This window comes from Pseudochaenichthys georgianus, chromosome 16 (assembly GCF_902827115.2).
Source record: "Pseudochaenichthys georgianus chromosome 16, fPseGeo1.2, whole genome shotgun sequence".
Classification (NCBI taxonomy): domain Eukaryota; kingdom Metazoa; phylum Chordata; class Actinopteri; order Perciformes; family Channichthyidae; genus Pseudochaenichthys; species Pseudochaenichthys georgianus.
The window spans coordinates 27,883,360-27,909,558 of record NC_047518.2 but is presented as its reverse complement, the minus strand read 5'-3'; the positions used below and the strand labels follow the sequence as shown (position 1 = coordinate 27,909,558).

Sequence of the window (26,199 nt, the reverse complement as noted above, 5' to 3'; positions counted from 1 at the left end):
TATAAAACAACACTGATAAAATAAAATACACAAAAAGGAAAAAACAAACTTTAATGAATACACCAAAAGATTATGCACTGACAGAAACTTGTCTTTTTACTCTTGTTTGGTTGAGTAACATGAATAACTTAATGTAATAAACTATATATATATGAATATGTTATAATACATTACAATTAGGTATTAGTAAGTAAACTAGTAACATGATGTTAGTGTAATTAAGGTATAAATGTCTCTTTTATTTTCTCTTCAAAGTAATATTAGTTTAAGTATTATTTCTGATGTTTACATTTGTGCTCCGGAAGTGTTCACCCACACATACCGGAAGTGTACCCCTGGCCCAACGGAGCAGTAAGCGATGGCGGGGGACACCTCAACCGAGCTTCTTTTTCTTGACACTTTTAAACACCAGAGTGCAGAGGTAATGTTTGTCATGTCTTACCACCCTCTTGTATATTTACCCCAGATCCGCCAGCATTGAACACTCATACTGGTCAGAGTCAGGAGTCTTAGAGATCGATGCTAAACTTCTAAGCTAACGATGGTAGCATGGCTAACCTTAGCAATATGTCCTGGTTGTTGTGGCAACAATTCACAGCATGTATTGCACTTACGTTGCACACTTTCCTACATTCACAACTCATGTTGCGTTATAAGTTAAATAGATTTATATGTACATAACCCTATAAAGTCACACAGCTTTTTTACCCCCTTGCGCAGTTTGTTAGCAGAGTGGCTAATGCTAGTGTTTAGCCTAAACATGGCCATCAGAAGTGTCTGTTTTTTTATCTGTGGTATTAGTGTTAACTAGTGGTGGCATTATCTCAATTGATCTCATTCTATTTTTATTTGCATTTTGCATTCTATCTTGTCTTTTTGTCATTTTCTTTGACTTTTAGCACTGTCATTCATGTTTGTTAATCTGTAAAGCCCACTGACACAAACGTGTTTTTTGACATTGGGCTACATTAATAAACTTAGATGTTATTGTTTTATTTAAATGTTTGTTTTTATTAATTATGGTGTTCAATGCAATTCAGTTGACCAACATCGATGTGGTTCGGTTTCCTTGCGGGGTGTTGATCACAGAGGTGCGGGTGATTCCTCCGGGCATCAAAGCACACAGCAATTTACCTGACAGCAGAGCATTCGGGTAAGAGCACTATAACACTCAGTGACATACAGTAAGTGCCAGTGTATTGGGTCCACCTAGATCAGGGGTCTGCAACCTTTTTGACCAAAAGAGCCATTTTGCCCCCTTTTCCAACAATTTTTTTTGTCTGGAGCCGCAAAACATATTTGACAGCTTGATAGCTTATACAGTTGTATTCATTGTTATATCATTTTTTGCATTTATTACATTATATAAAACTGCTAACCTCTAATAAGAAACAAAGAACTATTATAAGGAGAATTAAAAAAAAAAGAAATACACAGGCCTCCTTTAAAATAAACCAACACAGCACTTGGAGTCCTCTGCACATTTGAAGGAAAATAAATACAATTAAAATGGACCTACTTTGAAATAAATAAAACATATAGCTGCACCCTAAAAATAGTTAACTGATTGAATTATGACTGAAGATCGTCAGCTGTCTTCCTCTTTCGTTTTTTTCCTCGATACGTAAAGGCACCTTTGACAACTTCTCTCTACATATCAAACATACCGGTAAACCAGCATCGTTTGCTTGAAAGCATATAACTCTAACCACACAGAATTAAATCCTGTGATCATCCGATACTTTTCTTTGATTTATCCATATTTCGCCGTCGCAGGATATGACGCATATTTTAGTTGACCTAATAAAAACCGTTTTGTGTCACAGTATCACCTCAAAATACAAGATACGAAACATTTTCAACCGTGCAACATTATTTAAATAGTCCTACAAATACTTTTATTTTATTTCCTTCTTATTTTTGTCTAAGCTCAAGGAGCCAGAGCAGAGGGCTTAAGGAGCGGGTTGCCGACCCCTAACCTAGATCAATGCGATGCAGTATAATAACTAACCAACAATCACATTTTATGTTTATAGTGTCCCATGCATAGTATAATTTATGTTAAAGAAGTTTTATGGAATTGCAATACATTGTAAATGTGTACTTGACAATCTGACGTCTGCTTCCATATTGTCAAAACGCCCACCCCTTTGTTGATGTATGTCCATAAAGCCCTGACTGCCACATAAATGTGTGTGTATCTGTGTTTCTAGGGAGACGTCACCTCATTCTTTCCAGTTGGATTTATTCTTCAATAATGTCACCAAACCCAACAATCACGTGTTCAACAGACTGGGCAGGTCAGAATGATGTTCTCTATCCCCTTTTGATATTCTATCCCCCCAAGCCTCTCTTCTATGTCAGTATTTCCTGGTCAAACCTCCAAACTGCTTGAGATGCGAAGTCTGTCTCACCTGAAGAACCAGTCGTGGTAGCATCTGAGCCCTGTTCCCAGAGGCACGTTTATCTACACCCACCCAGATTCAGGCGTCTTTGTTCCTATGCTGGCAAACTGGTCTCTCCAGAAACTCAACCCCGCCCACAGTGTCACAAAAACTAAGAGGTGAAATAGATGACTAGTTGAATGATAGAGTACAGCATATTTATCCTTTAGCATAACGTGTATTTAGAGGTGTGCATTGTGTAAGAGCCGTTGAAAACTAAATACGACACACCCTAGGTATTATCTCCGCTTGGAAAGTTGGGAATACATTCTTATTGAACCGGTCTGATTGCCATGTAAACCTCTTCAAAATGTCAAAACTAGGGCTATCAAACAATTACATTTTTTAATCAGATTAATCGCAGCTTAAAAATTAATTAATCACGATTAATCACCATTCGAACTATGTCCAAAATATGTCATTTCTTTATGTATATTGTTGTGGGAATGGAAAGATAAATGAAAGAAGGCGGATATATCCATTTAACATGTTTATTGTAAAAAAATTCTGTGTGTCAAAATGAAAGAGAGCACCTATCAATCATCAAACCGTGGGGTCTTAATTCATTACGTGTTGATTTCTATCAACGGGGGAGTAATTCAGGAAAGTCAACAGGGGGGGGGGGGGGGGCTAGTGGAGTACTTCATGACCACAGAGTGTGAACGTTGTGATCAGCTGAGCGCAGTGCTCCAGTGAAGGGGGGGGGAGTCTCTCTCCGCAACCGGTTGGCGTAGTTTTGGCACAATTCCGTTGTACAGACCGACGTTAACAGCAGCCCTGTCTTTGCACACGGAGACCGACTCTGTCGTCCGGTGATCTAACCGCCTTCTGGAAAAGCTTCACAAGTACGTCGGTACGCAAATGCGCTTTGTGACACAAGTGACGGTACGCATTTCAGACTACGCACATAACCTTAATGCAATTAATTCAAAAAATGAATTACCGCCGTTGACGCGATAATTTTGACAGCATTGCTTTTTATGCCTTTAGCTACTAACTTGAAATGTTATTCAAATTAATTAATCAATTATTTTTTATATTTTATTGTAATGTAGAGACAAGGCTTTTAGTGACAATCATGTATTGCTTTACAATTATATGTAAAAATAATAGAAAGTCTAAATATGATATTTGGCCTCAAATCATCTGAGGTCTGGCGCCCCCCCTGCGATCTTTGGTGCCCCCCAGGTTGGGAACCACTGATCTAGATGGTCCTGATCATTGTGATATAGCTGAAGATGAGTTTTTCATTGCATATAGCAATACACAATTATACAAAATATGACCGTATAGATGTGTTGGATGGCATATACAAAGCTTCCTGGTCATACTTGAACCCAAAAAAACACAGGTACATTTTTTCTCAGATCTTTTACAGATGTTGCTGTGTTCGTGTGTGTTCCCCTAAAATTAGATTTTTAAAAATTGCAATATATTGCCATGCGTACAGTATCACAGTACATTGAATAGTTATTTATATATGATGACACACGTCACCAGATTCTTGCCGACACAGCTAACAACTTCCAGTGTCTCGTAGTGACGTAAAACTGTCTGGTACCTTGCAGAAAAAAAAATATATTCTGCACTTAAGCCCCTGATTAGATAAAGGAACGGGGAGATACAGATGATGAGGGAGTGCTTTTTAGACATAATTACACAACAATATTTTTCTGCTGTTTGGAAACAGGTTTATCCAGGACTTAACTGATTTCTAGACTTAATTGCAGTCGCATGCTATTTTTAACACTTAAATTCCTAAGATGATGAACAAGCAAACACAAGTTCAAGGATTGTTCAGCATTGATATAAATATTCCCATAGTATAAGCCTATTTTACATTTTTTTTTATTGTTAATTGTTAACTCTATTCCACTTTTTAAGAATTTGTATTTTAATGTTCAACACACTGCTCCTGTAACAAAAGCATTTCCCAAATTGGGATAGTTAAAGTATCTATCTATCTATCTATCTATCTATCTATCTATCTATCTATCTATCTATCTATCTATCTATCTATCTATCTATCTATCTATCTATCTATCTACCTATCTATCTATCTATCTTTATTCACTGATGTGTTATCTGCTCTGTTCTGCTTTCTGCCCTAAGTCTGGAATATGACGAGAACAAGTCCATCGTGTTCAGACCCAGTGGAAAGGTAAATGATTGACCTCAAACAAGATATGCATTTGTATTCCTCTGTTGAATTGTGAATAACCGAATGGGTTTGTGCACACAGGTGAACACAGACGGCTTGGTGCTGCGTGGCTGGTACACCACTCTGACTGTAGCAGTGTACGGGACAGCAGATCGCTCACATGGACCTGTTGCAGGCTCCCCCCCTCCTCCTCCTCCACCCCCCCCCCCTCAACAGCAAAGCGGGCCCAAGCGGATCATCAAACAAGGTGCGCATTATTTAACCAAAAGTACCCAACGCTCTCGCCTCCACACCCCTGATACTAAACCAGCCAATAAACACAGTATCTCTTATATTCCCAGATTTGCTTTTTATATTGTCAATGTATTGCTTTTTTTTAGAGTGGGAAAAAGATGAGCAGTACAATGGCAGCCCACCCAGACCTGCACCAAGGGGACCTCGTACTCCGCCTGGTCCTCCGCCCCCAGATGATGATGATGAAGAGCAGGTCCAAGTGACGGGTGAGAACTGCACTGTGCTATCACATTATATCTGCCATTGTTCATCCTGAGTTATCAACAATAACAGAGATGTTGTTGTAGTTTTTTTATACAGCTTGTAATTTCTAAAAAATTACACACCATTTTGTAACTTGTAACTCCTCCAAAATAAGCTTTTAGACAAACAACCTTAATAACAAAGGTTTGACAACAATAAGGTAGTGTAATATAGTACAGGTGTGATAAGATGTACTTATTATTTAATAGTCAATTTTAATTATAAACATACAATAGATTTTTGGCTATAAGTTTACATTTCCTGAGCAAGTCTCTGCAAGCTGATTATCATAATGTACTGAAGTTAATAAAAACGAATTGCTTCCTGCCAGGTTTTAAAAGATAATTTAAAAAAGTGTTGTGCTTTGGACAAAGTATAAGCATTGTGTTACTCCCTTCAAAAATACCTTTATGATCCTTAACTGTTTTTTCAGACGTAGGCCCCTTCTAAAGTTGATATATGTACAGCCTGCACGTTACATGTGCCCTGTGGGTATGTTAGCTGAACCGTGTGTCCTCTTCTGACATTTACAGTGGGCGTGGTCAAAGTGGAGCCAATAGAGGGCCGAGAAGACTACCTGGAGGCCGTGTCACCTGAGAGATCGCTGCCTGCTGACGAAGCATACTCAGATGCTGAACAAGAGGAAGAGGGCGATGAGGAGGAGCCAGAGGAGGAAGAAGACGCACGGACTGAGGGGAGTGTCCCGGAAGAGGAGGAAGAAGAAGAGGAAGATGAGGGTGAGGACGAGGAGATGGAGATGGAGGAAGGTAGGGGAGTTGTTTTGTGAGAGTAGGATAGTCTGCAATCCCAAATGTATGCAAACTCCCCGGGGGAAGGGTCCATTTGGGATGAGTGAGAGTTAGTGTGTTTTCTCTGGCATGCTGCCTCCATCGTCATCTGTCTGGTGTTCCAAACTCTGAGCTAGCTCACCTCGGGGCTGCTCTGCAGGCTTATGACAGATATCATAAGCTGTCATGTGGAGGTCTACCTCTCACATCCTCACAGCCATGGCTGGTGTGTGTGCTGTGTCTCATCCTGCATGTCAAACTAACCCAGCATGTGTGGAGTGATGAAGGTTTGTGTCTGAATTAGCAAGGGAATATGTAGTAGTCGCTTGCCTCCTCATTTCATTCATTTTTTACACGTTTTATGATTGATCTTTTTTAATATATATTAACTTTTGTCAAATTTCCCCTCTCTTCTGTCTCTCAGGTGATGACGGCTACGAGCAGATTTCCAGCGATGAGGATGATTTGGATAATGGCAGTTTCAAGCTGCCCACGTTTGACATGGAATACACTCCTGAGGACCTGGCCTCTGTCCCACCTGTCCAGTTTGACCCATATGAGCGAGAACTTAGACCCCTGCTCTACTTCACCCCTCCGTACAAGACTCGCTTTGATACCCAGTTTGAGAAAGCCATTGTGGAAGAGCCCATGGACTCTGCTGGTACTGAAGGACCAGCAGTGGATAATGAGGCAGACGCTGTTGCCCAGCTCAAAGAGCTGCTGACCAGTTTTGGAGAGGACAGGGATGCCCGCTGGGTCCCTGCTCTAGAAGAGGCCCCTGCCCTACTGGCCAAAGGCCTCGCTCATTTCATCAAACAAGGAGAGGGTGAGCTGGAGGAACCTGTTGGAGTTTTAGCACAATGGGCACTCCAAGCTCTGAATATGGAGATTGCTCTGAAACAACCCATTGCTCTTAATCTCAGACAATTGAAAGCTGGTGCCAAGCTACTATCACAGCTTGCCGAGTGCCCACACGGCCTCTCGGTGCTGCTGCGTGAAGGGGCTCTCGGTGTGCTGCTGGAGCTCATCCAAGCGGACCATGTCTCCTCTACACTGAAGCTGAGCATCCTGAGAGCTCTGGGGGCTCTGACCAGTATTCCCGCTGGAGCAGAGGCTTTCCTACATGCAGGAGAGTCGGAGAAGAGTGGCTATCAGGTAAGCATCACTAAGTGTACAAACTTGAAAATAGTATATTGTCGAATTTTTTTTATTAAATGCATAAGAAACAAGAATTAGATGAAATTACTTGATCTTCCTGATGTGCTTAAACAGATGAATACAAATCCCATATAGAACCAAGCCTTACATTTGATCCAAGTGTGAACTGGCCTTTAAATACAGCATGTAATGAACCATAGGCGGTGAATATGAGTCTCCCCTGGGCAGGTGGTAGCTTATTAGGCTGCCTGTGTATGAATGTTTGTGTGAATGGCTGAATCGTATATGTCAAAGTTCTTTGAGATGCAGCCCATTACCATTTACCTTGAGTTACTCTCAGACTCAGTCAGGCCAATATTCTTTGTTATAGCTATTTGTGTTTCATTTAACCACTCACTGCCTTGGCTGTAATGTAAGTAAATCATGTTACATTTTTGCCTCACTCATATCTCACACTTTGCTGTATGTCCTTTTCACAGCGTTTAGTCCACATGTTCCTGCGTGAAGAAACAGTGAGAGTCATTACTGCTGGCAACGCAATATTACAGAAGAGCCACATGTATGAGGTGCTGGTCGACCTGCAGCGGGCAGCAGCAACATTGAGTGAACCACAGCAGGTAGACTCACTCACACACACATGTTACTAACTTAGTACATTTTTAATGATAATCATGGCTAACTATCATAGGAGGAGATGGAAGACTCTGAGATCCCCATGGAGGAGGAGCCGTCCCTGAACTCGTCCCCTGTGAGCGAGGCTGAGCTGGATCGGCTGGCAGGGGTTTTGGAAGAGTTACATCACCTGCTAGAGACGGCCCCTTACTGCATGGTGCAGCCGCCTGTCAAAGCCTTCCCCACCAGTGCTAGAATAACAGGGCCACAAGAGAGGGACGATCCATACCCGACACTGTACAGGTAAACATACAAACACATACGACCTCAAACCTCGCACAGTGCAGACACTTCAATCCAATTTCATCACATATATTGTAACTAGGGCTGTCAAAAGATTACAATTTTTAATCAGATTAATCACAGCTTAAAAATTAATTAATCATGATTAATCACCATTCGAACTATGTCCAAAATATGCCATTTATTTATGTATATTGTTGTGGGAATGGAAAGATAAATGAAAGAAGGCGGATATATCCATTTAACATACAGTATCTATGTTTATTATAACATTTTTCTGCATGTAAAAATGAAAGACAACCCACACACCTATCAATCATCAAACCGTGGGGTCTTAATTCATTACGTGTTGATTTCTATCAACGGGGGAATACTTCAGGAAAGTCGACAGAGGGGGGGGGCTAGTGGAGTACTTCGTGAAAGTCGACAGAGGGGGGGGGGCTAGTGGAGTACTTCGTGACCACAGAGTGTGAACGTTGTGATCAGCTGTTTTAGCGCAGTTCTCCAGTGAAGGGGGGGAGTCTCCCTCCGCAGCCGGTTGGCGTAGTTTTGGCACAGTTCCGTTGTACAGACCGACGTTAACAGCAGCCCTGTCTTTGCACACGGAGACCGACTCTGTCGTCCGGTGATCTAACCGCCTTCTGGAAAAGCTTCACAAGTACGTCGGTACGCAAATGCGCTTTGTGACACAAGTGACGGTACGCATTTCAGATTACGCACATAACCTGCGTACCAGTTATGTGCACCCCTGTACCAGAGCCATATTATTACTATTATATGGCTCTGCCCTGCACTACAGCAAAAGTATTCTGCGTCGGGACTTCCTGCAACAACACCACGCCGTTATCAAAGATGTTCTATTGAGAAGACGATCACTACGTGACAAAAGTTTTCAAAACCGTGGCTACTGAAATCAAGCTTACTAACTGCTGTCTGTGCAATTTACTCCGCGAGTTGGCAGACTTTATTTTGCTTACTTTAACATCATTCTTCATGGTGGGGCTACGCCATTTCTTGGTATGGGTGTAGCCTACCCCAGCCATACCCTGGCGCTGCCACTGGTGGCACGTATGGGGCGGGCCATTCTGCACATGCGTTAAATGCGTTAAATATTTTAACGCAATTAATTCAAAAAATTAATTACCGCCGTTAACGCGATAATTTTGACAGCACTAATTGTAACATTCTTTTATAGTTCCATACACACCTACTGTCTAGAAGGCATACATATAATCCACTTTTTTGCCACAAATAAGAATTGTAAACGGAGCTAATTACCATAGACCAACAAGCATGTGAATTATAAACGTATGTTTGTGTAGAGATTTGGTGGAACAAATAGAACGGCACTTCTAGTCTAAAAAGTACAAAGATAAGAAGCTTCCAGACTGCATTCAGAAGTTGTTCCAAATTAAAGAAAGATGGTATGAAAGAGGAACAAAGATTAACAAATGTGTTTAAAAAGAAAGACAAGTTACGTTTACAATACCCTTATATAAAAAAAAATAGGTATTTTTTTAAAAAAAAGATTAAGGAAAACATATTATGAAAGCTGTATATATTTATTTCAATTAGCCAAAACCCATATACACACTAGAGGTCATACGTTTAGGAAAAAATATAACACATGCATTTTATTTAGTTTCTTGAAATTTCACTCAATACATTTAGTGCACAAAAAAATAAACGTAAAAATATTAGGTTTAATAAACGATTATGGTCTGTGTCAGGGAATAATTCTGTATACATGTTTACCCTTTGCCCTCTGACATAGATGCCCAGCCTTGGGCAGCATGCTATCTCCCATAAGGAGGGGCTGCCCTAGCATTTTGTTGTGGTTACCAGTTTGTGATCGGGCAACTCTCGGTCAGAGATAGTTATTGTTGTGGGACACCTGGAACACATCTTTCTTTGGGTGTAGATGACCCCGAGCCATAAGCGACAACAAATGTGTTTCATTGTCCTCAGCTGTTTAGTCGATCTATTGAAGAATTTTGATTATTACACAAATTTATTATTATTATTATACAAAGGAGGCATTGTTGGAGCAATCTTCTTAGATCTTAAGAAAGCTTTTGATACAGTCAATCATCAAGTACTCATTCACAAAATGTCTTATTTTAATTTCTCACCCAGTGCAATAGACTGGATGAGCTCCTATCTGTCAGACAGAGTTCAGTGTGTAAGGGTAAGTGGCGAGACATCACCACCCCTGAGGAATGAACTGGGTGTACCCCAGGGATCTATCCTGGGCCCAATACTATTCAGCCTTTATATAAATGACTTGCCCTCAGTGTGCACTGGATGTGAGGTGCAAATGTACGCTGATGACACTGTCATTTATGTCCATGCAAAAACCAAGGCCCAAGCTGCGGCCAAATTAAATGATGCAATGGTTCATGTAAATCAATGGCTTACTGACTCACAGCTATATCTGAATGTTAAGAAGACAGTCTGTATGTTTTTTAGCAAGACCAACACTGTATCACACTGTGAACCCAAGGTCTATGTGTCTGGGGAGGTCATTCAAACAGTTACACATTTCAAATATCTAGGCATTATCCTTGACACTACTTATCCTTCAAAAACAAGTGAGAAAGGTAATGCAAATAACTAAATACAATCTAGCAAACTTTAGATATATAAGGAACTGCTTGACAACACCTGTTGCAAAACTCTATATGACTGCCATGATCCTTCCCCACCTAACAGACTGTATGACCAGCTGGACCCAGGCGAATAGCACAACATTAAGGCCTATCCTGTCACTTCACAAGCGAGCGCTCAACGTTTTGACAAAAACCTAAGCTATACCACCATTGCAAAATCCTGGACAAACATAACCTGCTCAGCTGGGGAAATATTTTAAAACACACTGATGCATGTCTCATTTTTAAAATTCTAAACGCCCACCACTCTGCACTTTTATACAGCAGACAAATTCAAACAGCAGAACCACAAGGTCTGCCCTAAGAGGGGACTGTGTAGTCCCTCTTAGGTCCAGTTCCTTTGGTAAACACTTTCTCTGTGAGGGCACCAACACTCTGGAACACAATACCAATACAGATCAGGAATAACACCTCTTATCATACATTTAACCACAATCATAAGAACTGGCTTTTAAACAATCAAAAATGTGAACACTTTTAACTGAATCAAGGTATGATGATATTTCATCTGTTTGCATGTTTGTTTGTTCCTCTCTATTGTTGTACTGCTGTTCCTATTTATTGTTGTACTGCTATTTATTTATTGTTGTACTGATGTTGTCTGCTGTACTCTATTTAATTATGTTTTTATTTTCTAGTCTTGTTGTGGTCAGTTAACATCTTGCCAAGGACAACAGTTGAAAATTAGCCTGCTGGCTAATACTGGCTCATTTACAGCAATGTGGATTAATGTGCACTGTCCTTTAAACAAACAAACAAACAAACAAACAAACAAACAAACAAACACTCTGAACTATTAAAACCTGGAGCTACAGGAGGGTTCTTCAGAATTGATTGTGGCATCTCAACCGTGTGGTCAGACCGTGGCCCGTGACTTGTCTTCTGAATTCTCCGGCCGAAGCTCCAAATAAACCGTCAGTTTTTGCCATCAAAGCTCCAGCTCTCCATCGTGTCTCTCAATTGCTTCAGAAGTTTCCCCCACAGTCTACATAAACTTGTATTATTTTGTCACAGATTCGAACATAAGACTGAAAACGTCTGAAAATAAACTAAAAGTTGAATGGAGCTGGGACTGCTTGATTGGGTTTGTATTAATGCACCTTCTCATCCCTCAGGTATATGCATGCGTGCCACTTCCTGGAGAGCACGGCGGCGGTGTTGTCAGCGGCTGCAGCGGCCGGTCACCTCGGGGTCACCCAGGCTGTCCGGGAGATCCTCCGCTTCCTGTCGCTCACACAGTCAGGACTGCTCTTCCTCCTCGCTCAGCCCACTCCCACCAACCTGCTGCTGCGTCTCCTGGCGTCAATGGTAGAAGCCGAGAGCGAGGACACCACCTTTACAGGGGGAGAGGGAGGGGTCACGGGGCCAGGGTTCGGGGAGGAGGGCTTTGGCGTGTGGCTGATGCAGGCTCTGCACGCTCTGCAGAGTGTGTCCGAGCTCATGAGCCATGTGGCTGCAGGAGGAGAGGGGGGGGTTGGGCTAGAGGAAGGGGACAACCCGGAGGTCCTGGGCATGCTTCATGCCCTCTACCTGATGACCTTCACTCAGACCGGCCGCAGTGCAGTGGCCCACGTCTTCAGCCTGGAGAACAACCTGTCGTGTCTGGTGACCCTGCTCCAGCACCACAGCAAGGACGGACAGGGGTACAGCTGCTCTTCTACTCATGTCCTTTTCTTTATGCAGTGGTTTTATTTAAATGTATGATTTCTGAGTATGTTTTGACTTATTTTTTTAATCTTTTCTTGTAGTGAGGCCAAAGCTCGCAAAGCAGTGACCTATAACTACGCCTGTATGCTGGTGCTCCTCGTGGTGCAGACCTCCAACGACCTGAGGACGATGGAACAATATGCCGTTCCACTGGTCGCTATAGCCAAGGCTGACGACACCAATGCCAAGTTACAGGGTACATTTATTATTTAATATGATGAAAATAAATTAATTATCGGTTCTTCTAACGTCCTGAAATCTGGTGCCAAAGTACGTTACATTAAACTTTAAATTGTTAAGATCACTTGAACTATGAAGTCAAGAATTTTTTTAAATAGGAATTTGCTATTATTGTTTTTATTAAATGTGTGCATTTATTCACACAGCATATATGTGTGTCCATTTCTTTAATATTCAACTTGTGATGGCATATTTAAATGTGACTTTTTGTATTTTTTGAGATACAGTAATGTTCTAGCCATATATTACATTTATTCTTCGGGAACATGGGACATGAAAACTTGTTCATCACAGCAAATTCAAAATGTCAGTTCCTGGAACAAATCGGTTAAACTATCGTACCATAAGTGTCCATTTTTTCTAAATCTAAATCTTCAGTTTTTTAATTGTTTATGTGTTGTTCTTCCTTTGTCCTTCAGAGCTTGGCAAATGGCTGGAGCCTCTGGATAAAATACGCTTTGAGATCGGCAGCATTCCCGTCCTCATAGATTACATCAAACAGGTACAGCTCTCTCCTATATTTCTGAGTCTTTTTAAGTCAGCGAGTGATACAGCTCTTCAGTTGGCAGAGTTTTGGCTGCTGCCAATGACTTTATTATGAGATATAACTCGGATTATGTATTTACTCAGTAAAGTCAGTCTCTTATTCTTACATAAACTGCAAGGAGCCTTAGATTACAGTTTCATCATTTTTATTTAATGCAGAGTTATAGAGCTTATTTCATCAGGGAAAAACCGTACATTGTTCTCACCACTTATAAGCAAGCTGCTGAAAGAGTGGCTCATTCTAAGATATGATACAAACTAGGGCTGCACGATATTGAAAAAAACTGACATTGCGATATATATTTTTTCCCCCTGCGATATATATTGCGATTTTTTAAACTATATTTAACCGGATGAAAGATTTTAGTCACGGACGTCTGGATCTTAACTGGTTGACTCATCATACCTTAAGTCATGATGTAACATGTCATGATAATGCATGTTGCTTACCCTCAAATAAGGGGGTTCATCTGTGAATGAAGAAGAGAAGAACCTTTTTGTATCCATAATAGTTCCAGATGGCAGATGTTGCTTTTCTTTTTGGAAGTAAGTCTTCATTCTCGCCGGTATTGTCCTCCTGTGCCTCACTCATTTTTTACCAGTGTTTTGATGGTCTGCAAACTAGCGGGGCGGGGCCTGCTGTGATCTGATCAAGAATGATTGTGATTGGTGGTTTGCTGTGCATGCAGAGCCTGCATGTCACTCACTCAAGTACCCCTGACATAGCAGCAAAATAATTGTAACATGTCTTGTTTGAGTTAATTTACCAACTTAATACACTTACATTAGCACGTCCTAAAAAATAAAAAATATTAATAAAAATAATTAATAAAATCGCACGTCCCTGCGATGTGAATATCGCGCATGCGCATATCGCGGTTATCGCCATGACACGCTATATTGTTCAGCCCTAATACAAACGCAAGCTATACAAACCACTTAAGCTGTTAACAAAGCAACAAGTCACACACACTGAACTATACATCATGTTTATATAGTATCCCCTTGACATGCAGAGCTTCCCCAACAAGCCTGAACGGCTCAAAAATGTACCGGTCATTAGCCTGGTAGAGTCAAGGTTGTATGCAAATAACGGTGCTATATGTCATTTTTTACTTGTGTCTTCTTTTGACTGCAGAATGTGGAACATGTGTTGACTGCTGAGGGAACTGGCATGGTGTCTGCTCTCAGGGTCCTGTGTCACATCGCCTGCCCCCCGCCTGCTGTAGAGGGTAAAGACAGAAAACACTGTTTAGGATGCAATGTGTATGCCTCAATAAGTATATATTCCAATAACCTAATTTCCCAATTTTTGGATGAATAAAGTATATATCTATATGTATGCAAATACAAAAGTAATGTAATCAACCGAGGTAAACAAACATGATTTCAGAGCCCAGAGATCTTCTCTGCTTTTGCTTTTACAAGCCTGTTCCTCTGCGATTATCCCCACCCATAGGTTAGTGTAATAGTGAGAGACCATTGGCTGTAATGTGTACTAATAGCTGCTGGTGGTCAAACGCTCTACATGGTATTATTTCTAAGCTGTAACGCTGGTTACTGTGTTCATGATCGTTGATTGTATCTTCTTTCCACAGGTCAGCAGAGGGATCTGAAGTGGAATCTTGCAGGGGTCCAGCTGTTCTCCGGCGAGGGTCTGGACACGTGCGTGCGTGTCCTTCAGAAGCTGTGCAGCCTGTTGCTGCAGCCGTGGCGTGTGCACGGACACATGGGCCCCACACCGCAGCGCTGCATGATCATCAGTATCTGCATCAGCACACTGAGACTGCTGCGCACCATGCTGACGGAACTCCTGCGTGGGGGAGCGTTCCAATTCAGGGACACTCGCGTGGCCAGTGTGTTGGTGTCGCTCCACATGATCGTCTGCTCCATCCCCGCATCCGGACGTCTAGACGGAGAGGAGACTCGAGTGCAGGCGCTCATCGTGGACGTACTGCTCACCTTCACACAGGGTGTTAATGAAGAGGTGTGTGTGTGTGAATGAGCAAGAGTATTAGCACTTCTGTTGAAGTAAATATTGGACTAAAAGTGTCATAAATGGTCATTAATCTAAGAATTTATGTGTGTTTTGTGCAGGTGACTCACACAGAAGAGACTCTGGCCAGTAACACTTGGTCTCTGATGCTGAAAGAGGTTTTGGGCTCGCTGCTGAAGGCTCCTGAAGGGCTCTTCTCTGGTTTGACGTTGCTGTCTGAGCTCCTGCCTCTTCCACTGCCAATGCAGAGCACTCAGGTAACTCAATATATCATCCTCGTCCCCTATCTGACCTGAAACAAATATGCACTGATTCCCAAGGCCTTAGCATGGTGAATAGGCTAAAGGGTTGCAGTATCTGCCAAACACAATTATACAGCACCAGATGATGTTCTCAACTCTTTAAAGTCTGGTTGGTTCATGGACTCACAGAGGTGTTCCCCTGAATATACGGAAACACTGGATTGGATATTTAGCATTAAAATATATATCTACACGCAAACCTTAATAGTCTTTTGGTTCCACAGGTGATATCAGTCCAAGATGTAGCGGTAGCCTTGAACACGAGGAAGCTGTGGAGCATGCACATACGGGTGCAGTGGAAAGTGTTCTCTGAGGCTCTGAGGTGTGCGTGCGCCACCAGCTGCCCCCCCCTCCTGGCCATGCTGAGGAGGATGTGCGTTCAGCTGGCTGACCTCTCTTCACCCACGGCAACACTCATCATGAAGAGCCTGCTGGAGCTGCTGCTGGAGGAGCTGCAGCCGTAAGTGAAAACACACTCAAGGGAGAATTTAGGAAATGACTATGCAGCTTTACAGGCCACTAAACCTGCACCAGACAACCTGTTATTTTGAAAGGTTGAAGTGCACACCTACTGCACTACCAATCGGATATAATCTCAGTACTCCTGTGCCCTGTATACGTTTAAATTAGGCAACATGCATAGGTTTGGCTCCTTTCTGTGTCATTTCATAGCAAAAACAGTTATTAAGCAGTGTTTTTCTGTGGTGTTATTGACCCAAAAGCAACTTTATGAAAGGGTTAGTTCTGCAATCGCATTAGTGAAATATCCTTTGTGAATTTGACCTTGAAATGGAACAGATAGCTGTTTTGTTTTTTTTGTTGCAATTCTTGCCGCTGTAAGCTGCTGCACCCATTCTTAGTGAATTTCATTTGTGTGAGTTTACAATTAGAATTGTATTTTAATTGTATGCAATGTGCTCACTGCAGTGCTGAGGGGAAGATAGTGTGCTGGGGCCAAGTCCTGCGGCTGCTCTCTCTGATGGACGCCCTGGTGTCACAGAAAGCGTGTAAGAGCGCGGCGCTGCACCTGCTGTCCGGCTCTGTGTCCGGAGACGAGCAACTGGCCGATCTGTTCCCCCCCATGCTGGCTCTGCTGGTTCCTCCAGCGGACCGCTCCTTACCCAAGCAGCAATGCAGCGAACTAGTGGGGACAATATTACAGTCACTGTGTGACCAGGTAAGCAGAGTGCCGGGCTCGCACACACCTTAAACATTTGGATATGCTTTTAACTGTTATGTTTTTCAATGTTAGGAATATGGTTATATTTGAAGATGCCATGTGTAAAATGCTTGGAGTTTCTTCTACACAGTCACTCATGTAAACCAACAATCTTTTAAAATGTAGAAATGAAACAAATCCTAACGTCATATTTGTCTGTTGCCTCACACACCACACACAAAGAGGACAGAGGCTTGTAGTTAACTAATAATGATCAAACATACAATTAAAGTTAAACAAATCTGCTGTAAACAAATTATAAATGAACACTGAATGTTGTGGTGTAAAGGCATCCCATAAATCAATATTATTTGCAAGTGCATCTATGGTTACAAGTCAGAGGCTTTTAGAGCCTGGAGATGTTTGGTTCAAGTGCTTGGTTATAACATAATGTGATAAAGTCTTGACAGAGAAAAGGACAAACCTAAAATTCTGAATTCCCTTCCCCAGGACATTTCTCTGGTGGTGTCTCCTCCTGGTGAAAGCTGCATGTCGGAGGCTGAGCAGCTGGCCAACTCCCTTCCAGGGCGAGAGATGATCTCATCGGTGTGCAACGGCTTGTTGGAGGTTCTGGGGAACGCAGAGAGCAGCGTCCCACTCCTCCTCACCTGTATCAGGACTCTGGCATTCCTCAACGAGCATGACTACGGACTCTACCACTTCAAAGTGTAAATGACAGTCCCCTCCTTGTTTCTTGCCATCACCACCGCTGTCTCCCTTTTTCTAAACCCTTTTTCTTTCTCTCTGGGAGATAACTTTATTTCTCTTTATCTTTGTTTCAGAGCTCTGAAGAAACATGGCGCTGGTCTTTGCTCGCTGTTGAAGAGATTGGTGTTGGCCTTCAGCAAGGACTCGGCAGATCTGCTCTCAGCTCTGCTCGACTTCCTCAGACAGATCCTCAACACAGAAACAATGGTCAGTAACCTGAATAATGTTTTAATGGCAGCCAAAAAACAAGACAGGACATTGTACCAAGACATGTCCACCTGTAGAAATTATAAAATATATTTGGAATTCCTTAAGAATTAAAAATCTAACTGTGCTTTAAGTTAGATTTTTTTTAAAGCATTTTGGAGGTGTGTACTAATAATGAACCGTGCAAGACTTAATATGTCTTGTAGAGTATAATATGTGATCGTTGTATTTTATTATTGTATCTGTCTGTGTTGTCCTGCAGTGTGTGGACGAGACGCACGGGACGGGGGAGGAGTCAGCCTTCACTCCTCAGCGGCTGCTGTCGGGCTCCGAGATGAAAGCTCTGCTTCAGTGGGAGGGGGCCGAGTCCCACCCACTCCCTACTTTAGAGAAAAGGATTACGGTACGAATCAAACACAAGTGTAATGCTTTTTGCAAAGTAAGTGATGATGGCAGTTAACTAACTCTGTAACTCATGTCTGTAGAAACTATGTAAGGAGGACGATTCCCTGGAGACGATGTTGGAGACTGTGGTCGTTCTGAGGCAGACGCTGGAGACGGCCACTGACTCTCCACCTGCCGTCGACACTGAGCCCACTCTGCCAGCACCCGAGACCCTCGGGGCTCAGTTTAATCACAGGTACAAAATGACATATTTTTTCTCTCTATCATGTTTCTCTCCCTTTTTCCAAATGCAGTCATCGATCACAGGGAGGCACTTACCCTACCAGCCAGGGAAATGTCACTTTGAAACAAACCTGTACACCCTTCTTTGAAATACTTACTTATTACAGTATGGATGTGATCATAAATATGCCTGCCTGTCTCTGTCTCTTTGTTTTCTGTAGGACAGTGTTCATTCTGTCCGAAGCTCTGGATGAGCAGCTGAAGACCCTCTGGTTCTCTCCGTTCCAGACTGACGACATCGAAGCAGACCTTGATTTGGTAAGTGTGTATGCACTTTCAATACATTATGGCAAAAATGTAAATCCCACTGCTACTCACTATTGTTTGCATTATTGATTGATCTGCCAATGAATGTAAAATCTAATTAATATAAAATGTCAGTAAATATAGAGACATGTATATCCCAAATTCCAAGATATTGAGTAGTATATGACATAAAAGAGAGAAACAAATGAAATCTCATTAATTACATTAGTTTACTAAAATCTATTATCAGGATGAATTGATTATTAAAATGGAAAGTAATTGTTTTTCTGTTGACTCATCAATTAGTCATATTGTGGCAGCTCATATACAGATTTGTTATTGTAAAATGTGCTAATCTCCATGCAGTATTTAGTTTGGTGGTTTACTCAAATGTTTTTTGGTTTTTCAAATGTGTTTGTAAAGTGCCTTTCTTTCCTTTCTTCACTGCCAAGTTCTTTTTAATTATGCTTTCATGCTTCCTTTTTTTTGGATCTTCACTTACACACACATGAATCTTGGAAAAGTAAAAATAAAAACTGAATTACACATGATGCTGATGCTGCAAGGTTATGAAGCACTGTGTTGGTCTGTCTATAAATGCCGCTGTGTTGCAGGTGAAGGTGGATCTGGTGGGTCTGGCTCAGGAGTGTTGTCCAGAACTGGACCTGAAGGCCGAGCTGGAGCGCTCCTTCCTGTCGGAGCCCTCCTCCCCGGGTCACTCTAAGGCTCCCAAAGGCTTCCGACTTGGCAAACACAAGCATGAGACGTTTATTACAAGGTATATGTCCAGTGTTTTGGTCTATTTCTTTCCATATGTGTTCTGTATATTGTGCAAAAAACTCGTCTTTATTTATTGTGTGTGTCTCTTCAGCGGTAAGTCGGACTACATCGAGCCGGCAAAGCGAGCGCACATCATGGCAGCTCCTCGCGGCCGTGGAGGTCGAGGAGGGTTCGGACAGAATCTCAACCGACCGCACGATATCTTCCGCCAGCGCAAACAGAACACCTCCCGTCCTCCCAGTATGCACGTCGATGACTTTGTGGCGGCGGAGTTTAAAGACACTGGGACTCCTCTTGGACTTTTGCCTCCTAAACGGCCCCCCAAGAGCTCCCCAAAACCCCCAACCAGAGGACTGTTCACTGGCAACAGAGGCAGGGGCACCTTCCACAGCCAGACTCGCTTCTTCACTCCACCACAGCCCAAAGGGGTTCTGCTGTCCGGTACGTACACACAGACACTCGCTGGTTATAGAAAGATTTCTTAGTTGTTGATATTATAACTCGTGCGATCACACAACACATGGTGGTTTTGTTCCAGCTCCTTAAATGAGAAGGTTTCCTTATTTTCTTTGTCATATATCATTGTGAACTAAATATGGGACTTTTGGTATAAAAAAAAAACATGACATTTGACGTCGCATTCGGCTTCGAGATGTTTAGATTGCTATTTTGGACCAATTGCCCGCCTAAACATTGATCAATTAATAGAATAAATGTCACAGAATACTATGAGTAATAATACGTAAAGTAGTCGTATCCCTATTGTGTAGGTCATATTATTTGTATTCCAGACCGTAAAGTTCATTACATTTCTTCCTTGTTGGAGCATACTGCAGGAAAGATCTACTGATTGGCCACTAGAGGGAGCTAAATCTTCTATTTTGGTTCTGTAGGTAACTACACTCGCAGAGAAGGGGGCCGTGGTTCATCGTGGAGCGGCCAAATTCCAGGAGTCACCCACAGAGGAACCTACAGTGAACCCCGTGGGGGGCAGAGCAACTTCACACGGGGGCCCATGCCCTCCAGACAACCCCCAGCAAGTAAGAAACCTAAACCCCCAAACCAGTACACACACACACACACACACACACACACTTGATTTGCACTTTGGATATTTAAACACTGAACTAATAATGCAGTGTTTTTGTCTCCAGGTGCGTATCGGCTGGCTCCACGGGACCGAGCCCAGCGGGGGAGGGGGGGCGCCGGGCTGTCGTGGCTGAGCGGAGGAGGAGGAGGAGGAGGTGGAGGGGGAGGAGGAGGCGGAGGCGGAGGAGGCAGCGCTGGAGGAGGCGGTGGCGGAGGAGGAAGAGGATCTCAGGGGAGTAAATTCAGTGGAGGGGGAGGTAGCGGAGGTGGGAGGGGAAGACATGTCCGTTCCTTCACCAGGTAAATCCACCTGGGCAATGACTGCAGCCTTTTATGGCAACATATGGACCAATCAGGATATTATATATACTGTCTCCATGGAAACGTGGTGGGATGATGTTGTCACAATGACGTACCGAATTTGTGTTGATGTTTTATGTTTTGTTATCATGAGTTGTATTTGGAGAATAAAGGTCATAGCAACTGAGCGTGTGCCTTGTTTTTTTTTACACAAAATGAAATAATGATTTTACGGTTAACTGTTTAAAGTTAACACGCTTTTATCATTGCACTTATTAGCCTTATCGTGCTTTAATAGAAATGCAGAATTACACCTCATTCAAGGTTCTCCATGGTGCATGACAACAATGGGAAATGAGAGCGTGAAAAGACTGCATTGCATCCAGGGCAGCCATTTAAAAAATATGAAGATAAACGTTGGTGTATTGAATAAGTTAAAGCGAGGACAAAGTACATATTTGTGTGACAGTAAGATGCATAATATACAACCCAAGTTGAACCCAAAATACATGCCTTTGCAAACTGCAAAACCAGAACCTCCACTTCTTACAGGACACTCAGAACCATACGTTCTTAAGCCAATGTAATCAGACCGATCACTAATGAGGAAAACATGAATCATTTAGAATTCAAAGAAATTGCCTTTTGCACACTTTTTATTTAAAAACCTGAGGGATGCAAAATTCAGGGCAACATTTTCTGTCAGCAGATCATATCAGTGGTTAGTCTACAACATGTATTAACCTTTCAACCACAACATGGTTCATTCCACAGCAGATCATCTATATTTTCTTTACTAAATGATGAGTGATGAGCCCCAACATACTGTGCAAACACTATTTAATTACTAAACAGCCAAATATACTAAAAATATGCATTTAATCTTTTCTGGAAGGGTTAACTCCCCAGCAGTCCAGTCTCCCCTCAGATGACCGTCACCTCCCGGTTCTTCCTCTTGATGCAGTCCAGAGTCAGGCTCCTGGTCCCGCCCTTACGCGTCCCCTCACCCAGCAGAGGGGAGGGGGGGGCTCCTGTTATGGGGCTCTGGGCTGAATGTAGAGACAGACTGGAGGCATGTAGAGAAGCCTCCCTCTGCTGGGGTCTCATTGGCTCAGTGTGGAGCTCCCACCCAGGGGTCTGATGGTCCACAGGTTGCTGGCTCCTGATTGGCTGCAGGTCTCTGAGCAGCTCCAGCAGCTCCCTCTTCTCCAGCTCGGCCTCAGCCAGCTCCTGCCTCCTCAGACGCTCTGCTCCTAGCAGCGCTCGCATGTCACACATCACACAGGACAGCTGGTCCTGAGAGGAGAGGACATGAGAAGATCACTGAGCATGCATGTTATTGACAGAGGTGGATAAAACATGTAGGTCTTAAAAGTAGTTCTACTTGAGAAATATGTATTAAAAGAGTAATAATTGAAGACCAACATTAAAAAATAAACTCCCTAGACAATTGTCACTAAAGTACTAAATTATTCATTTCCTTAACAGCATTTATTTAAGAATAATTTTCCTATTGAATCTCAACTTTAAAAACCATCTATAGTTCTTTCTCCCTCATAAATATAACATAAATAATTATTTTAAACATTGTACTTAATACAGAATTGACTACTGACTAAGATCATCTTATGTGAAAGTATGCTTAAGAACAAATACTAAATGAATGTAAAAAATATTTTGTGGAATATTCAAAGGTACTGTTAATGTTAAAATGAATAAACCATTTTTAAATGTGCTGTTAAAGCTCTCACTGGGAACTTGATTAAATGGCAGTCCCTTTCCTTCAGCCTTGCTGTTGTTACCTTGAAATACAGAGGAGTTAAAAACATGAGACTGGTCACCTTGAGCTCCTCCACGTCGTTCTTCAGCTGCGACTCTTTCTGCACCATGTGTCTCCTCTGCGAGTCCAACCGAGACTCCATCTCTCGTCTCACCTCCTCCACCTTGCACAGCATCTCTGCCCTGCCATACGCATTCAGTAGGACATTAATTACTGAAAATCTAAACTGCAGCAATTACTTCTGAGTTAAGGATTAAGAGACAGTGAAGCCATTTTTACAACCACACCTGAGCATCTCCACCTCTGTGCGCAGCTCTGCTACACAGTTGTGCTGTGATTGGTCGATGGGGAGCAGTGTGTGTCCGCAGCCGTTGAGACACTCCCTGCTGCGGAAGTTACACTCTGACAGGTGAGCCTCCAGACCCCGCCTCTCCACCTGCACAGGACAACCTGCAGGGAGCACAGATGGATAGGCCCCACATGAAGCACCCATGCACACACTGTCTTTCAATCTATATATATTGTTTATCCTATTTATTTTTAATTATGCCAAGATATATTGAATACTGCAAATATCTTGATAAGCCACTTTTGGATTCTAACCTCTAATGCACAATATTTCTTTAAATATATTTAATTATATGTGTTTATAAAATAAAAATCAATACGTGTCACATGTCATTTATACTAAAGCAGAGTGTAAAAAGGAAAAAATAATGTGGTATAAGCCAAGGAGAATATGTGAAACAGTTTTCCACCGCTAACATATTGACCAACCCAACTTCCTTCACTCTTTGCTCCACTTTTGTTTCATTTTAGACCAAATGTGATACTTCTTAAAGATCACAGCAGTCACAGACAGCAAGAGAAATATCAGGTAAAATGTTCTTTTGCTTTAAGTGCTTGTAGTACTGAACACTGCAAAAAGCCACACTGCATGCACACACACTGTAACTGTACCTACCACAGCGGTAACATATGTACTCTCCACCTGCCAACGACAGGTCACAGACACAAAGTGAGCACAAGAGCATATGCTTGTATATACATACACACTTTTAAATTGCTCATTAATGAGTGATGGAAAGTTGACCCTGAATGCACTTTGTGTGAGGTCTGTGGGAGTCCCATAGGTGCACGAGTTTGGGAGGTAGCCATGACAACAAAAGAGCCACCTGTTTCTCCCACTCACAGGTGTCACATTACCTTTATATCCCTCACATCCACACATGGATAACCATTCAAGAAGATACAAACACTGCCGATAAACATAACAAATAACACATGAGCTCAGTGTGAGGTATCATACCTGTGTTTGAGCAGGAAATGAAGGCGAACTCGCACTCATCCTCGTGTGTGTGCAGGCTCTCCAGGGAGCAGACCACCTCACAGCCCTGAGCTGCATTCACACAGCGGAGCTGCAGGCGGTTCAGGTCATTACGCATGTATCTGCAGAGAAAATAAAGATAAATAAAGGTGAGCACAGAGATCAGTACATGTGTCAACCACTCAATAGTAAGAAGGACATGTGAAACCTGTAGGGACAGTTCACCCCAAAATCAGAAACCGCCTATATATTTCACCTACCTGTAGTTGAGTAATCTATATTGTTTTGGTATGAGCACAGAATCCTTTTAACAAATATTATGAGGCTCTGTATATATTATGTGTAAACATATACGTTTTTTAAATATTGTCAAGTGACACTTGATTATATGAGTGTCTCGTCCATGAGCAGAAGCATGCTTCATTATGCTTTGTAATGTAGTAGGACTAGGACTCGTGCAGTACAACAAAAATAGTTCCTAAATGAAAATGCTCACAAAAAAGTGGATTATCTTGATTTCTGGACAGAGACTTTTTAAATGTACATTTTTGGCATTTTGAGCTCCACATGCTGAGTGCCATGTAGTTCCATTACATTTGAAAGAAAGCAGACATCTTTGGGCTCATATCTCCAACAATCGGCATGTCATAACCACAACAATATAGATTGATAAATAGAACTAAAGGAGAGAGGAAACATATGAGTTGTTTGTATTTTGGGGTAAACTGACCCTATAAGAATGAGCATTACAATAAAGAGTTAATAAATGTCACACATTTACAGAGACAGACCTGTACAGTGGTTTGAGACTGCCCACATCCAGGGGCATCCTGTCCTCGGGGCAGGAGTGATGATGGAGCAGCCAGCTGCTGATGCAGGCGCTGCAGTAGGCGTGTTCACAGGGCGCCTGCAGGGGGCGCTCCAACACGTCTCGACACACACAGCACAGGAGACCCTCATTCACATAGCCTACAAACCTCTCCAGATCATAGCCCATCCTACAACTACACAGACCGATTATACAGAAATGGCAAAGGTTAAGGGAAGAACACAAATCTCTCATCTGTTTCTCCTTTGTTTGAAGGCAAGACACTGCAGGCAAACACATCTATCTTTCATGGTTTGGTAAACAGAGTTTTTTTTTAATGGTTTGGGTTTGGGGTATGTGGCTTCCAATACATGTCTACATTTGAATAAGTGGAATAAGAAAACCTCCAAAATCAACATTCAGGTGTTTATTTTACGTCACTTTGTCTGTAGATTTTTCTAAATTCACTCAAAGTTAGCTTTAAAACATGTCTCATTTGCATATTTAAACAAAACACTACAAGTAATTAATTTTACTCTGAACCAAAATTTCCTCTGTTAAAAAAACGTTGTACGTATGTAAACTAAATGAAAACAAGAATTTGGATCCTGGCTTTATTTTCTACTTCTGGTTCAGTAAATGTTTACAGGTTAGTACCTATGTAATGCCTTATTTGCATATTTATACTTGTATACATACTTAATTTAAGCAATCTAATGGGGAAGTGTCATGGTGATATCTATTAGATGTAGTTTTTTGTTTACCATTGTCACCTATAATGTCTCCCTTAACCATCCATAATATATATAACAACCTAAAATAATAACAATAAAGTTCCTACCTGACAAAATAACTTCATCAAACTTGTTCTTCTTCTTTCGTTTGGTTGTTTTGAATCCACTTGTTCCACCTCAAGAGATCTTCCCTCTTATCTCTGCACAACTACAACAATCTATTTGTCTTCATTCTCTCTTTTTGACTTGTGGCTCCATCAAGGTGAGGGTCTTCTTTCCCTTAAAGCCCTCCCCTCCACCTTTGGGAGTGTGTCTCCATGGAGAGGTATCCCTGACAACCAGCATTCAGGACACAGGCAGACAGCTGTCAGACGAGATCAGATCAGAGACTCAAGCAGAATTACAGGAGAACAGACACCCAAAAAACAGACACATTCTGCAGAAGTGTGTTTTTCATCATTGTCTCACCAATACATACAATACAAGATTGTGGTGTCTTCAGAGATTACCGCTGTCCTTCCACTGTTTTCTGTCTGTCACACTACTCTACATTACTCTCTCGCTCTCTGGATGTGGGATTAACATGGATTACACTCTCTCTCTCTCTCCCCCTGATTGGATTACAGACTACACAACGTCAGATGACACATAGTCAGACCACAAAAAGCAAAAAGCACTCCATATATTATGAACCTAAAGCTCTGACAGATTTACTGGCGGAAGAAATAATCAGATCCTTTACAAAAAAGAAACGAAAATGGGCCCCCCTATAATTTAAATCAAATTAAATTACAAGTGAAATAAATGTTTCCATTGACATATCCGATGAAGTAATGTCATACTTTGTCTTC

General features: G+C 42.0%; 2 protein-coding genes across 5 annotated transcripts; one reads left to right on the top strand and one right to left on the bottom strand.

Annotated features, from left to right (window-relative positions):
- Nucleotides 1–333: 333 nt before the first annotated feature.
- On the top strand, nucleotides 334–20,887 carry virma (vir like m6A methyltransferase associated). 2 transcript variants are annotated; one of them, XM_034102117.2, is made up of 27 exons: nucleotides 334–421; nucleotides 1,041–1,153; nucleotides 2,214–2,300; nucleotides 4,557–4,605; nucleotides 4,687–4,852; nucleotides 4,986–5,105; nucleotides 5,676–5,879; nucleotides 6,355–7,085; nucleotides 7,568–7,705; nucleotides 7,777–8,003; nucleotides 11,788–12,315; nucleotides 12,421–12,575; nucleotides 13,039–13,121; nucleotides 14,304–14,397; nucleotides 14,764–15,152; nucleotides 15,263–15,418; nucleotides 15,688–15,923; nucleotides 16,391–16,640; nucleotides 17,133–17,350; nucleotides 17,465–17,597; nucleotides 17,860–18,000; nucleotides 18,083–18,237; nucleotides 18,446–18,542; nucleotides 19,145–19,308; nucleotides 19,402–19,751; nucleotides 20,204–20,350; nucleotides 20,465–20,887. In XM_034102117.2, the coding sequence occupies exons 1-27, from the start codon at nucleotides 359–361 to the stop codon at nucleotides 20,701–20,703; spliced, it is 5,433 nt and encodes a 1,810-aa protein (XP_033958008.1). In that variant the 5' UTR covers nucleotides 334–358; the 3' UTR covers nucleotides 20,704–20,887. The 2 variants fall into 2 exon arrangements, with proteins under 2 accessions (XP_033958008.1, XP_033958007.1); XM_034102116.2 differs by having other exon boundaries at nucleotides 5,676–5,909.
- Nucleotides 20,888–21,358: 471 nt separating this feature from the next.
- Nucleotides 21,359–25,880, bottom strand: rnf41l (ring finger protein 41, like). 3 transcript variants are annotated; one of them, XM_034103364.1, is made up of 7 exons: nucleotides 25,827–25,880; nucleotides 25,456–25,712; nucleotides 24,598–24,810; nucleotides 23,789–23,928; nucleotides 22,767–22,929; nucleotides 22,541–22,661; nucleotides 21,359–21,995 (listed from the first exon to the last, which is right to left on the bottom strand). In XM_034103364.1, the coding sequence occupies exons 3-7, from the start codon at nucleotides 24,801–24,803 to the stop codon at nucleotides 21,624–21,626; spliced, it is 1,002 nt and encodes a 333-aa protein (XP_033959255.1). In that variant the 5' UTR covers nucleotides 24,804–24,810; nucleotides 25,456–25,712; nucleotides 25,827–25,880; the 3' UTR covers nucleotides 21,359–21,623. The 3 variants fall into 3 exon arrangements, with proteins under 3 accessions (XP_033959255.1, XP_033959256.1, XP_033959254.1); XM_034103365.1 differs by having other exon boundaries at nucleotides 25,817–25,840; XM_034103363.2 differs by having other exon boundaries at nucleotides 25,456–25,862.
- Between the last annotated feature and the right edge of the window lie 319 nt (nucleotides 25,881–26,199).